This window comes from Saccostrea cucullata, unplaced genomic scaffold (genome assembly GCF_032062105.1).
Source record: "Saccostrea cucullata isolate Sc308-1 unplaced genomic scaffold, CSIRO_AGI_Scuc_v1 ctg766, whole genome shotgun sequence".
NCBI classification, from domain to species: domain Eukaryota; kingdom Metazoa; phylum Mollusca; class Bivalvia; order Ostreida; family Ostreidae; genus Saccostrea; species Saccostrea cuccullata.
In genome coordinates, this window is record NW_026923526.1 from 3,669 (window position 1) to 18,739 (window position 15,071).

At 32.2% G+C, this 15,071-nt stretch overlaps 1 protein-coding gene across 1 annotated transcript; it reads left to right on the plus strand.

Moving 5' to 3' along the window:
- The first annotated feature begins 1,157 nt into the window (after window positions 1-1,157).
- LOC134264240 (ankyrin-3-like) lies at window positions 1,158-13,612 on the plus strand. The gene is made up of 3 exons (XM_062746538.1): window positions 1,158-1,770; window positions 9,672-10,121; window positions 10,584-13,612. Exons 1-3 carry the CDS (start codon window positions 1,158-1,160, stop codon window positions 13,610-13,612), a joined length of 4,092 nt encoding a protein of 1,363 aa, XP_062602522.1.
- Window positions 13,613-15,071: the final 1,459 nt, after the last annotated feature.

Genomic DNA, 15,071 nt, shown 5'->3' on the forward strand with positions numbered 1-15,071 from the left:
TCCAATTTTAAATTCTGGAAGGTAAACTTATAATCTTTCCAACCTGCGCAAGGGTCACGTGTTACATATGTTTGTCATTGGAAATGAACAAATCCGTGCTTTTTCTCGACTAAAAGATAAAATCGCCTAAACTATTTTTATTATGTATAGAATAATATAGCATCTTATATTAAATTCCGGAATATTTGTGAATTTTACCGTAGGACATTTAAAGATCAGTGCAAAATATTTTTCACTTTCGTTTCATTGTTGTGATTTTATTTAAGTTATGTAACGGAGAACATGAAATATGCATTGCTACAGTAAGTTTTCAAGCAATTTTTTTACCAAATGAATTTATTATCACATGATTGTTTTATTCTAGGTATTGGTTTTTTTAATAGAAATATTTTAAAAGAATATAAATGAAAATGCGTTGCAAAATATATTGAATTATGTGATGTTTACTCTTGTATATCTTTCAAAAATAATTATTTATATCATGCAGCTATAGCCGAATTAAAAAACTTTATAGGTACGGCTTAGTTATCAAACATTGATCTATAAACCATAATTCATTTTATATATCATTGATCTCACAAATTATGAAAAAAGTTACCTGTTTCCTTTGTCATAACAAATATGTATTGACCTTCGAATCATTTTATGTCATTTACATTTTTTGGACTAAAGCACAAAGTATACGATTAGTTTTCGTTCAATCTTGAACCTTGAACTTGTTTCCTATCAAAAATACTGAAAATGACGATTGAACCTTCTATATTAGGATCAAATGGGGTTCATCCACCCAGATACATCCTAATGTCAAATCCTGTAATGAGCTCTTAAATCGCAGGTTTTTCAGATTTTTTCATCAATTTAAACCTTACCTGGAGTGCTGCATTCTGCCTACTTTAATATTTCCATTTTTCCGGAAAATGAGATGTCATTTAAGATTTTAAAAGCATAGGCTATAGCAAAAAAGTGTCAAAAGTTGATACAAATTTAGTATACCATAAACGTATTTCTTTTTGACTCAGTAGAGTCTTCGTGGGCCATCAATCTCTGGATAAGTAAATATTTTCAAATGAAGGTTTTCATGGAATGTATTTTTATAAGTAACATGACTGTCTTGTAGATATTAATTGAATTCTGTGGAACATTTGAATTGGTGTATCATGGCAGCCGCAAACAGTCCGTACAGTTCAACAGAAGAGACAACGAATGCTAACAGGGCTTGTCGTCTTCTGCTTGGACCCTGTACCGATCAATTAAGAGATGTTCTTCGCAAAGAGGTTCCACCTTCCACATTTGCCACGGAAATTATGAAGCAAAAGCATAATCTACCAAGATTAACTCTACAACAGAGAAACATCATTTTGCCTCAAAATGGGTCATATTCTGGAACTTATGATGACTATGATATTTCACTGTTGTACATTCTTTTACGGAATATATGTAACATCACACCCCATAAAAAGGGTTGGGGTAATATACCGGATGTAAGTGATGCATGTCTTTCTGCAAATATCGAAAGGATACGAGAGGCGCGAAACAGCACTGTCCATTCTGCAAAACCTTCCCTTTCAATAACCGAATTTAACGATATATGGACATACGTTCGAGCTGCGGTAGTAGCAATTGATGCATACCTTTCTAATGGACGTCTCTATGAGAGGAATGTTGACATTTTGAGAAAAGAAACAATGGATCCTGTCCAAGACAAATATTATAGAGATCAACTCACCAAACAATATGCTGATGATCAAGAATGCATTCGAAAACTCGATGGTATGTTCCTTTTCTTAAAATATAACAAAACGGTAAACTTGATTTAATAGTAAAACTTCCACACAATGGAATCTCAAAACAAGCATCAAGTGTAAATTTTCTGCAGACGAATTTACACATAATGTTTCAAACATATCTTCGCTGTAGTCAAAAAACATCAATCATTTTTTTTTCAGATCTGTAAAATAAAGTCTGTTATGAAAGTTCATTCTAATTTTTTTTTCATTTTAGAAAAGAAACGAGATCTTATTATTTGTGATGTCTTATGTTCAAAGAGTTTATTCTTGTTACTGATAAGTTTCTAACTGTGTTTTTGAACGAAAAGGAGAGGGAAGGTATTGAAACAGATGGCGTGCGTGCAGAAAAACGGATGTAACACATATTTATTGAACATTTAAAGCACATAGTACAACATATCCTTTCAAAAACCTGCGCAAAATTTATGAAATTAGCATGGAATTCCAATGTAAAAAAGGGACTTATCCTTCTTTTACTTAAGCTTATATTATCAGTCTTGCACGATGCAAGATGAGCAAAATCTTTTAGTTATGTTGGGCTGCAAAATGGAACCCTCAGTCAAATACTAGTTTGAAATTTTCAAACAGTGTCCATTTTTATGCCCTGTTGAAAAAAAAAAATTGTAGATTTTCATGAGATCAATCACTGTTCGCTATCTGGGCCCTTGTCATCGGGGTAATTTTTAAGTCAAACTGTCTGCTAAGAAACAATGGTATTTCTTGCATAACCAGCATATCTAATCGATTATTTGTGTAAGCTCTTAAAGGCACTACCTTTCACGTTATTTTACCCCACAGATACAAGAATCAAAGCCTTCATAAATCGCTACTGTGCAATTTTTAGGACATGTATTTGCACGATTAATATTGATTAGAATTGTATGAACCTTACGTTTTATCAGTTCAATGTAGAAATAATATTGTCCTATTTTTATAAATGCATTGCAATAAAATCTTAACTTCAAAAGAGAGCAAAATAATTAAAATATTTTTTTGCAAGCTAAATGAGAAAGTGTTACAACGGTCAAACGACTAGTTTCCTTATAGATCTAATACGCAAAGTATCCAATTATTAACCATATCTGCAATGGAAATATAAATGATATTTTTTAAGCAAGGAAAGGCAATATCCTGCATAGCATTGTGATTGTTAGCTAGGTGTAAGAGAAATACAATATAAATAGTTGCTTTAGTATTTATGCAATAGTAATTATTGCGGACAGAAGACTTATTTGTTCGTTTGAATATATTAGAAAACTTTAAAATGAATGAAATGGTACGAAAGACCATTTAGGACGTATCAAAAATATTTTTGAATTCGATATAACAAATAGTCGAATTTGTTATAATTAATTTCATTCGGTAACACAATTTCTTTAAATTCGTTATAATGAATTTAACGTGTTATAACGAATTTGTTGAATTTGTTAAAGCGAATTAAAAATTTTGTTTATACGAATTTTACTCGTTTTAACGAATTCTAAAACTTGATAAAACGAAAAAATTCCGTTAAATCATTCCTTCATTTATGACAAATAAAATTCGTTACACAAATTCTAGAAATCTTTAAAGCGTATTCATATATTCTTTGCTACATACCCTGATTGTTGAAATCGATAAGACAAATATAATTTGCTATAATATAACTTTAGAATTTAAACGAGCTTAATTTGTTATGAAAAATTTTAGAATTTGTTGTAACGAATTTAATTTGTTATTACATATTTCGATATCGTTATAACGAATTCAATAAAGAACAAAGTATTGTTTCAATACAATATTTTTCTGTGATTTTCTTAAATATGAAACTGATGTAAAAATGAAAACTGGTGCTTTCTGAATCATTGAAATTCCATTCAGAAAAATCATACAAATCATTTTTCTCGCATGCATTTCTAAATGCTAATTGAGACGTTAAAACATCTGCAGTTTCCCCATCGTTTGTTAAAAAGTTGTAGAAGACACCAATTTTCAGTGGGATTTTCCTTCATATAATAGTGTTCACAGGCATCGACCACAACGATTTTGAAATATATGATTTTTCATTGAATATTGCACAACATATCAAAACAATAAAATAGGGGACAGCCGTTGGCAATATTTTCTGAAGGACAATTACCCTTGAAATAGGTAATTTTGAGACATTTCAGTTAAAAATAGAGAAATTGCGTCAAATCAAATCAACGTCATATTTCCAGAATGGTACTCCCTTATGTCATATTCTTTCCTGATCTATTCTAGTCATAAATTCAACTAATATTTGAGCCAGTTTCAAAACTTTTTGAAAACATTAAATTTATGGATGCATAAAAGCTAAAAGTGTTTTTTCCTCTTTAATTGTTATAACAGATTAAAATCGTTATTATGAATATAAAGAAATTGTTATAACTAAAAAAAATTCATTACATCAAAATCGACAATTCAATATATCAAATTCCAAATATTTTTGGTAGGTCCTAAATGGCGTTTATTTTTATGGTGCTAAAAACTATGTAAAATCTCTTGATCAATCGTCCATTCGCGAATTATTGTTCTCGCAATTTGACGTTGAAGTACCCATTCCCGATACAAAGTACTCGCTAAAAATAAGGAATTTATAGTACGCATTTCTTGCTTTGTTGTTAATTTCAAAGAGAAAAACCAATAATTCTGTTCACTAATAGTACAATATTTCATTTCAGAAAACATTAAAAGTTACCATGAGGAAACATCAAGCAAGATAAGTCATCTTGAAGGTTAGATACCTACATTTTCACAAAATCCTTAGACTAAGACCAAAGGTATTTTTAATCATAATTACGTAATCGAAGGTTCGGGGATGAAGAGTTTTTGCCTTGTTTTTCCGTCTTTCTGCCTGTTTGTTTGGCTCTGTGATTCTTTTTTTTTGTTTATCCGCGAGAACTTTTTTTTTTTGCCGATTTTTGATATCAGGGGGTGATTGCTTTCAGATTTCATATCTGTATCACTTTTGGCACGGCCTTCCATTGGGTACCGATAGTTTTGACATTGGAGTTTTACCCACTTTTGCAAGAAAAGATTTCATAGCCTTGGTCATTTCTTTTCACAGTTTGGGGTATTCTTCATACTTGTTTTCATTGTTGCACAACAAATAATTTTAACCTTTTGACCTTTGTGTTTGACATCTGAAAAATAACCTTAAACTTTTTAAACAGTTAAAACTTAGGTTTTCATTTAATGCAGTTGTATTCTTTTTAACAAACCTTCGTTTGGATAACAACGATTTTAATCTTTTACAATGTCCTTGGAGATTGGCCTACTTATAAACTAAACCCTAGATAATTTTTGTTTAAAAAGTTGGTACTTCTGTTTTAATATTTTACATGTATGTCTATTAAGAACTGACCTATCCTTTAGGTATCTTAATTTGACCCTTGATGTTCGACCTTCATCTTAAAAAGTCCAAAGGCATTAATAAGAAAACATCTCAAGTTTTTGGATGTTTAGGGAGATATTTTGATTCTAGGATAATAAAGGATTGAAAAGGACTTTTACATGGATTCATGTTGAATTTTAATTTACTCATGATATTTATTAGTGGTTAGAATCCTGTTGAAATAGAAAATAATTTTATTGAAACCAATTTACCCAAAACGACAACAAACTATAATATCCAGCTTATTATGATTACTGGTCAAAATTCATATCAAGAAACTGGAGGCCACATTTTTCACCTGGGCAAGTTGGTTATAAAAAGCAGAATTCAGCTGAGTATTGAAACATTTAAAGAACTACATCACTACTCTTGATTCCTGCCTACATTTTACACCTATTTAATTCAATATTATTGACAATTTTTGCCCAAAACTCTTTGTTGAATGAAAAAATCTGTTCAATCATAATTGATTATGAATTTAATTTGATTAATAATTTTGATACCAGTGTAAAATTGTTAATTATCCCTTATTCTAGTTCTTTAAAAAAGGGAGGTAGGCGATATTTTCCGTTGAAACCGGGCTTTAAACCATCACCGTATTTTTTGTATGTTTTAAGCATATGAAATAAAACATATATTATGAATAAAATACTATTATATAGTCTGTGCTATTTTTTGTACTTTTTGGTAAAATTGTAGCGTACGTGATAAAACCATCAAGTGCCTAAAGCAAAAATTGATGAACTCCTGTACATATTTTCATGCGACAGGAGCAAATGTCAAAGCATTTTAATAATACCTGGTTATTCTGTTCATTTTATTTTCAAATAAACAATTGCAAATTGTGTTTAAAAAATTGAAATGATACTCTTTCTAGTTTAAATTTCAATCTACATATTTCGTACAACACTAAAACTTTGTTAGAGCAAGAACAAGAAAAGAGATCAAAAAACTTGGACAGTTTAATCACTTGTGTACGTTCTCAGAAGGGATAGTTATTGTATTAACGAAAATCTTAACTTTGTTTAATTTTATTTTGGGTTCAGCAGGGGGATGTGAGAGGTCTTTTAGAGAATAATATGGTATATGGATGTACATGTATGCAGTTGCAAGTGTGCATGTGCAATTTAATCAATAAAATGCTTTCTGTGGTTGTTAGAGGAGGAATCAATGTCGCAGCTGCTGCAGAAAAAATACATAACCCTCGTTAACGGCTTTCGTAATTTTCTTTCCATTGCTGTAATGTAAATTCCTGTCGAACAACCAAAGAAACGCATTTTATTGTTTATATTTATATCTGAAAAAATAATCATATCAAGTATAATAAAATTAGTTCATTATTGTATTATTGACATGCACATCACAGTATGTTTCACTAGTGGATCAGTCACTGATCAAAAAACTTGTGTACGTGATATGCCAAGCGTTGTTCACTGAAAAATGGTAATAGTTTTTAAGGAAAAAAGGAAAAATATTCAGTGGATGATATATATATATATATATATATATATATATATATATATATATATATATATATATATATATATATATATATATATATATATATATATATATATATATATATATATGGCAACAAGAAAGTTGTTGTCCCTTCTTTTGTACATAGGCCAATTTTCCATTTGCAGCTAGACAAACCAGTCTAGAGGAACAATGGAATTTGTCTTCACTAGGCCAGAATGAGCATCCCAAATTATTTTGTATTCCAGAAAACATCAGAGGTATTTTTATCTAACACACAAATATTTTGACACACAAATATCATATATGTAAGTAAGTAAGTAAATATTTTATTATAGTGACATGTGTATAATATAAACAAGTAAATACAATATAAACGTATATACATCACATCTGGCCCATTGGACCTATATGTCACTTTAATATATGTACAGTAATATATGAATAAGGTCTAGATGACAGACAAAAATCGTTCTTATTAGCCAAAATCGAAGCGTCGTGTTGGGATTGAAAAAAATGAATGCAGTTATCTACGCCTATTCCCTTCAAAGAAATGTACATGGCTTTTATTTTTATGTAAGAGAGGAAAATTCTTCTTTGGGAGATCCAAATCCTGTTTTCTTATCTTCTATATAGAAATTTAGTAACGCTGATATTCTAGGCAGTTGACGATGACTTGCAAGATGAAAGTGATATGCGTAAATACTGGGTATTTAAATTGAAGCCTTGAATGGAGCCTTAATGAACAAATAACATATTTAGTAAAGGAGGTTTATAATTTCTAAGGCATATTTTCATTATTAAGTAACCAGAATGAATTATGCATTTTAAACTCTTCTCAAGAACAATTTATTTTGTGCGATTTTTGGGGTGGGGGTAGGGTGGTGGTTTCTATGCATTTCAAAGGTTTCATAGAGGCCTAATTTATGAAACAATCAATTCTTGTCTAGGTGGTATATGTTTTAGCGATGTATTCAATAACCTTGAATCTGTAAAATATAGCTGTAGCGCAATCTAATTTAATTTAACATTCAATGCACTTTTACGAAAACGAACAATTCATGACATAGCATTCAAACGTAGCATCTTATAACCAGAGGGGAAGCCAAACGTAGCAATTACAAGTGCCAAGGGTAGCATACGGTATCCATATTCGCTTTGTTATCAGAAAACATTATATTGCATCAAAAGTTAAAATCTTATGAAACATTACAAACATATAAAATAATAAACAATTTAAATACTATATTATTGCATCACTTTTAACTCAAATAATGTAGTAGAATTCGTGTTCAAAATGTAAACTGGAAATATGAGCAGATCCGGTTAAACACATACAACGGGTGTATTCTAAAGCAGTTACTGATTGCTCCTTCCACGCATGTGATCAACCAACAAGCAATTTTTATTTTTCGGCTTTCTGCAAATTATAAAACCTGATGAGTTCAGAGTAGCTCTGGCGATGGCTCTGGCGAGAGTTACCGAGACTAAAGCGAGATAGGGTTAATTATTTACGGAAATGTGGCTAGGAAGTGGCTTGCTCGTGGAGACATGGTAAACAGAAAAGTTATGTTGCGTTTCAGTTTTCACCACCTTATAATATCTGTAGAAATGTACTTCAATCGATCCCTCTTGAATCAATTCAAACTTAGATAAGTATTCTCTATGATACAAGTTCTGCAGTCATGAATTAAAATTTCTTTTAGGACAGATATTCTTGCATGGGAACCGGAACTATATTTTTTGCGTCAGATTAGCAATAGAGGCACCAACATGTCTTTAACTGATACTACGAATACTACAAGAAATTTACGCTCGAAAGAAAAGGAAAATCTTATGGCGATTGGAAAGGAACAAAGACCATTTTTCCATCCATTTCTTAAATGAAAAATATTTTTTTAAATTATATTATTTTCATGCTCAAAATGACAAACAATTTATTTGTTAAATAAACGATGGAGGTCTAGGTTTCTCAAAGTCATGCTGCAATTGAAAGCGATTTGCGTCTCTTTTTCTTTTGTTGTACTATTAGTGAACTGGTGAATACAATTGTCAGGTGGATTCCCTGGCAAAAACACGTAATCACGAATATAGTTATGTAAAAAATGTTTTGTCCATTTAAATGCATAAGAGATGCTCCTCGTTTTCCTTACCCTTGTTGAGGCGCTGGTGTTCTGAACTTGACACAAAGTACATTTACCTAAACATATTTTTGTCTAATTAACCAAAGAAACGCCCTTGACATCTTTCATACCTTCTAATCTTTGTATTTTGTTCATAAGAACATTTTTATTTATTTTGCACTGCATTGACATGATCATAGACTGACCTGAACCACGTGTTCGAAGTAAAATATAAACATGTATTTGGTTAAATATTGCTATTCAACGATTTGTATCGTATAATATTACGCATTTTTACCCGCGTGTCGGTCGCATATGTGCTCTAATTTTCACCATAATTTATGATAAGATATATTGTTATTTTAACTCACCCTCCTTTTAGCCACCTTTTTGTTTTGAAATTCATGAATGTCTTTCAGAAAGGTCTGGAATCATATTTTGCATAGAACATTTTTTCAAAAGAAACAGACGGTATTCAAACAGACTATACCAATTTCCTGTTCACTGCCAATTTTATTTATAAAACAGGTTACATCATAAAACTTTTGAATGGGTCAACTTTTTTAAATCTAATTTTTGAATTAAATCACAATAACATTAACAAGGGTGTATTCTACCTCATAAAATCATACTGAACGCTAATAATAGTTTTGGAGAAGGCGTGTTCTCATAATTTGCGGGTTTCACATTTTCTGTCACTTTGTATCACAAATGGCTCTAACGAACTTGAAATGTAAACAATTAGAAAGCTCACAAATCAAGGGCTGATTAGATAAATTAAGTATTATAAATCAAGTATTATTACTATAATTGCAAGAATTCAATTTCAGGATTTACAAAAAATACTGTATTGAGAATTTTGATTCAACTAAATATTTCTATTTTCAGATCACCACAAACGAACATTACAATCTTGGGAGAAGGACGTCTTTTATGAAACGTCTTATTTTAAAGACGTAAAAGACTTTTTTATTGCCCACCAAACTGTTGTTGTGGTTGGATCTCCCGGGTCCGGAAAAACTGCTTTGATCCGCCACATCGCTTTACAGCTGGAGGCCCAATATCAGATTGTTCCAATCTCCAAACCTGAGGACATCATCACATATGGTGACATCAAAATATCTCAAATATTTATCATTGATGATGTTTTAGGCGTGTTTACTTTAGAGAGAAATTTGTTGTCAGATTTAGAAAGACACAGCATGCAAATTGAAAGCGTTCTGGATGTAAAAACAAGGAAATCAAAATTATTAATGTCATGCAGATTAGCAGTTTATAACGAGGCAAAGGAATTAGATGTAGCGTTTTTTGAGGAAAATAATATCCTCAGTTTGGATAGTAAAGATACCAGCCTTACACCGGAAGATCGAAAAGGCATATTTGAATCTCACATAAAGAATGTAGGGATTTCATGTTTCATTGAAGCTAAACTTCTTCATGAAAAAAAAATATTTATGTTTCCACTTCTATGTCAAGTCTTTAGCTGTGATAAAAGCATCAGGAAATATGGAACTGACTTTTTTAAATATCCAGCTAAGTGCTTGCTTACAGAAATAGGTAAAATTCAGAAAAGAAACAGTATGCAATATTTATCTATGGTTCTCTGCATGCTTAACAATAATTGCCTATCTGAAACAAAACTGAATGATAAAAGAAAATTAGAAAGTGTTTGCAGATCTTGTAAGATTAAGGAAAACGTTCAAAACTGGAAAATAATTGAGCATTTGGTACATTTAATAGGTACATATATTACGGAAAAAGATAAAAAATATGTATTTACCCATGACTCCATATTTGAAGTTGTAGCTCATCATTATGGAAAACAGTTTCCAGATCAGATCTTGGAGTATATGAATAGTACTTTTACTGCAAACAAAGTTGTTTTAGGCAACACAGAAACTGGAAACGACCTCTGTATCAAACTTAACAAGTCGCAATATGAAAATCTTGCAAGAAGATTGTACGTCGATGTAAAAGAGGGGAAATTACACGATGTCTTTTTAAATAGAGCCTTACTGGATTCCATTCTCAAAAAGCAGTTCATGAAAATATTGAAAAAACTACCATATGAGGAAGTCCGTTCTTCTTTTTTATTACCCAAAGAAGAATGTTTTGAAAGTATTATTCTTGACTCAAAGAAACATAGTGAAAACGAGAATGACGAAACAATGACACAGAGAGAGTCTGAAAGGCAGAACCTTCTTCTGGGCCTGAAATGCATTGAACAGCAGAAAATTTATGAAATACGTGCCATCAGTTTTATAATTTATTACGGTCATTTTGATTTACTGAAATATTTCGTTCAATTGGTGGTTAAGCATCATGAAGTCACAGACATTGTTTTTGGGTGTACACAGGAAGAACACGTGAGATTACTTGTTTTGGCATGTTATAATGGGAATTTAGACATGGTAAAATTCTTAATAGAAAATATTGGGGAAGGAAATATTAATAGAATGCCTGTGGAAGAAGTTTATCAATCACACAATCGACATAGATACATAACACCGGTGATTGCTGCTTGCTTGAAACTGAAACTTAAAGTTATAAAATATTTAGTTAATAATGGAGCAGATTTGAATGCCAAGAATTGTTTGTACCCTGCTTTGTGGACACCAGCTAGAATTGGGGACCTCAAATCACTTATAACATTAATTGAATTAGGTGCCAACTGTAAAAATTGCAGCAAAAGAGAAATTTCTCCCCTATATCTTAGGTCTCGATTTGGTCATGTTGATGTCGTTGAAAAACTAATTGAATACAGTGCTGACATCAACAAGTGTGAACTTCATGGTCGATCACCTTTGTTTATAGCATCATCAAAAGGTCATCTTCCTGTTGTAGAAAAACTAACACAGCAAAGCGCAGAGATCGACAAATGTGATATTCACGGACAGTCACCTCTACATCTAGCATCACAAAAAAGTCACTTACCCGTGGTAGAGACATTAATTCAGTACGGCGCTGAATGTGATCTATGCGATAAAAATAAGATAACACCTCTGCATAGAGCATCATTGAAAGGTCATAGTTTTATTGTAAAAAAATTAATGAAACACGGTGCAAATATTAAAAAGTGTGAAAATCATGGTCTATCACCTCTGTCCTTGGCGTCATGGAAGGGCCATCATCTTGTTGTAGAAATACTTATTGAGCAAGGTGCAGATATAAACTCGTGTGATATTTATGGTCAGTCATCACTTTTTCTAGCGTCTTCTGAGGGTCACATTCCTACTGTTTACAAACTTATTGAACGTGGTGCCGACATAAATAAGTGCAATACCGAAGGTCAAACACCTCTACATATAGCTTCATCAAAAGGGTATCTTCCTGTTGTAGAAAAACTTATTGAGGTTGGTGCAGAGATTGACGAATATGATATTCATGGTCAGTCATCACTTTTTTTAGCGTCCTCTGATGGGCATTTTCCTGTTGTTGACACATTTATTAAAAAAGGCGCCGACATTAATAAGTGCAATACTGATGAACAAACACCTCTCCATATAGCCTCATCAAAAGGGCATCATTCTGTTGTGGAGAAACTCATTGAACGCAGTGCAGACATCAATAAGTGTGATAAAAACGGTCAGTCATCTCTTCATCTAGCGTCACAGAATGGTCACTTACTCGTGGTAGAGACATTACTTCAGCACGGTGCTGAATATGATCTATGTGAAAAAAATGATTTAACACCCTTGCATAGAGCGTCATTGAATGGATATGCCACTATTGTAGAAACATTATTGAAAAATGGTGCCAACATCAACAAGGTTAACATATACTCACAATCATCTATGTTCTTTGCATCACTAAAAGGCCATCTTCCTGTTGTAGAAAAACTTATTGAAAATTGTGCCGCCATAAACATATGTGATATTCATGGTCAATCATCTCTTCATGTAGCCTCAAGGCATGGTCATTTGTCAGTTGTGGAAACATTAATTTTGCATGCTGCTTGCTATGTTGATGATGTAAATAATATGACACCTTTACATAATGCGTCACTAGAAGGCCATGCCTCCGTTGTTGAAGAATTAATTAACTATGGTGTCGACATCAACAAGCGTGATAGACATGGAAGGGTAGCCCTTCATTTAGCATCATCTAAAAGCCATCTTCTTGTTGTAGAATCACTTATTGAGAATGGTGCCGACATCAACATGTGTGATTTTCACGGTCAGACATCACTGCATTTAGCATCACAAAGTGGTCATTCTGTTGTGGTAAAAACATTAATTCGGAACGGGGCTGAATGTAATTGCTTTGATAAAAACAAACTCACACCTCTTCATAAAGCGTCCTTAAAAGGCAATTCTCGTGTTGTAGAAGAACTTCTGGCACATGGTTCTGATATCAATATGGTTGATATGAATGGCCAATCATCCCTATACTTAGCATCAACAAATGGCAACCTTACTGTTGTAGAAATACTTATTCAGCAAGGTGCCGACATCAACAAATGTGATACTAGTGGCCAATCTCCTTTACATCTTGCGTCGTCAAAAGGACATCTTTCTGTTGTAGAAATACTTATTCAGCAAGGTGCCGACATCAACAAATGTGATACTAATGGCCAATCTCCTTTACATCTTGCGTCGTCAAAAGGACATCTTCCAGTTGTAGAAATACTTATTCAGCAAGGTGCTGACATCAACAAATGTGATACTAATGGCCAATCTCCTTTACATCTTGCGTCGTCAAAAGGACATCTTCCAGTTGTAGAAATACTTATTCAGCAAGGTGCCGACATCAACAAATGTGATACTAATGGCCAATCTCCTTTACATTTTGCTTCATTAGAGGGACATCTTATGCAGACTAAATTGTAGAATGTGGTGCTGACATCAAGTAGTGTGACATATATTGTTACTCAGCACTACCTTTAAGGATATAAAATGATCATCTTCCTGTTGTATAAAAACTTAATGAAAACAGTGCTGACACCCACGCGTGTGTTCTGCATTCAGCGTCACAAAATGGTTCGTTGTCTGTTGTGGAAACGTTAATTCGACATGGCGCTTGCTGTGCATATGCTAAATATTATAATTTCCTGCTCTTAAAGAATTATTAAAAAAAAGATGTCGACCTTAACAAGCGTGAAATACATGGAAGGACACCATTGTATTTAGCATCATCAAAAGGCCGTTCTCCCATCGTTTAAAAAATTTATTGAGCAGGGTGCCGACATTAAGTGTATATCTTTAACAGGGTTCTCTACATCTAGCGTCGCAAAATGGTCATTTATCCGTTGTAGAGACATTCAGCACAGTGATTAATGTGATCTTTGCAAAAAATACATTAACCCACTTTCTAGAGAGCATTATTGAATGGCCATCCTACTATTGAAGAAAAATTATTGGAACATGGTGTCGAAATTAACAGAGTTGATATAAAAGGTAAATCACCTTTATTCTAGCATCTGGGAGAGGCAATCTTCTTGCTGTGCAAAGACCTATCAAGCATGGTTATCAACAAATACGATACCCGTAGAAGTTAAAATTTATATACTTTAAGTTGACGAAAGACCACAATTCTGTTTAAGAAAAACTTAATAAACGCGGTGAAGATAAAAACCTTTTTCTATATACTGTCGGTCAAAACGTGTATTTTTCATTAAAGGATATGAATGTTTCCGTTGTAACTGTATAAGCTGAAACGTAATACTGTCTTTTTCGAAAGTAATGCATGACCTTTACATCACTAGAGAGAGATCTGTTTCTGTTTTAGAAAAAAAAATATATAAAAATATTTTGTCACAGTTATTGTAATATGAATTTTATCTTTTATACTTACATTGTATGTTATGAAAAAACTTTGATTGTTTACATTGAATATGGCATTAGAATAATTTAATGGGCTTGTTTTAGTAAAAGAATGAACATAAGCTGAAATTTCTGTCCTAAAATTTATAAGAATAAGGAATTTCCTGTACATTATTTCTTTAACAATTTTAAATGGCATGCATTAATGAAGAACAATTATGATCTTTTAAGAGGGTCCCGACCCTCTGCTATAAATTTCACTTTAGGAAATTTAAAATTTGTAATAATGATTTTCATAAACAACAATAACAATAGAGCCACATGGAAAATAGTTTGAAGTATGAAGCGCTGCTTATTTTTTCAGAAATAATTTTTATTTCAGATCATGAAGAAATTGAACGCAGAGAACAGAAAGTTAAACGATTTATTATCACAGCAATAAATTTAATATATGAGGTGCATACGAAAATAATACTTTGTATCATACCTATAAAATTCATGTTAGAAAACATCATGAAGTGATGCT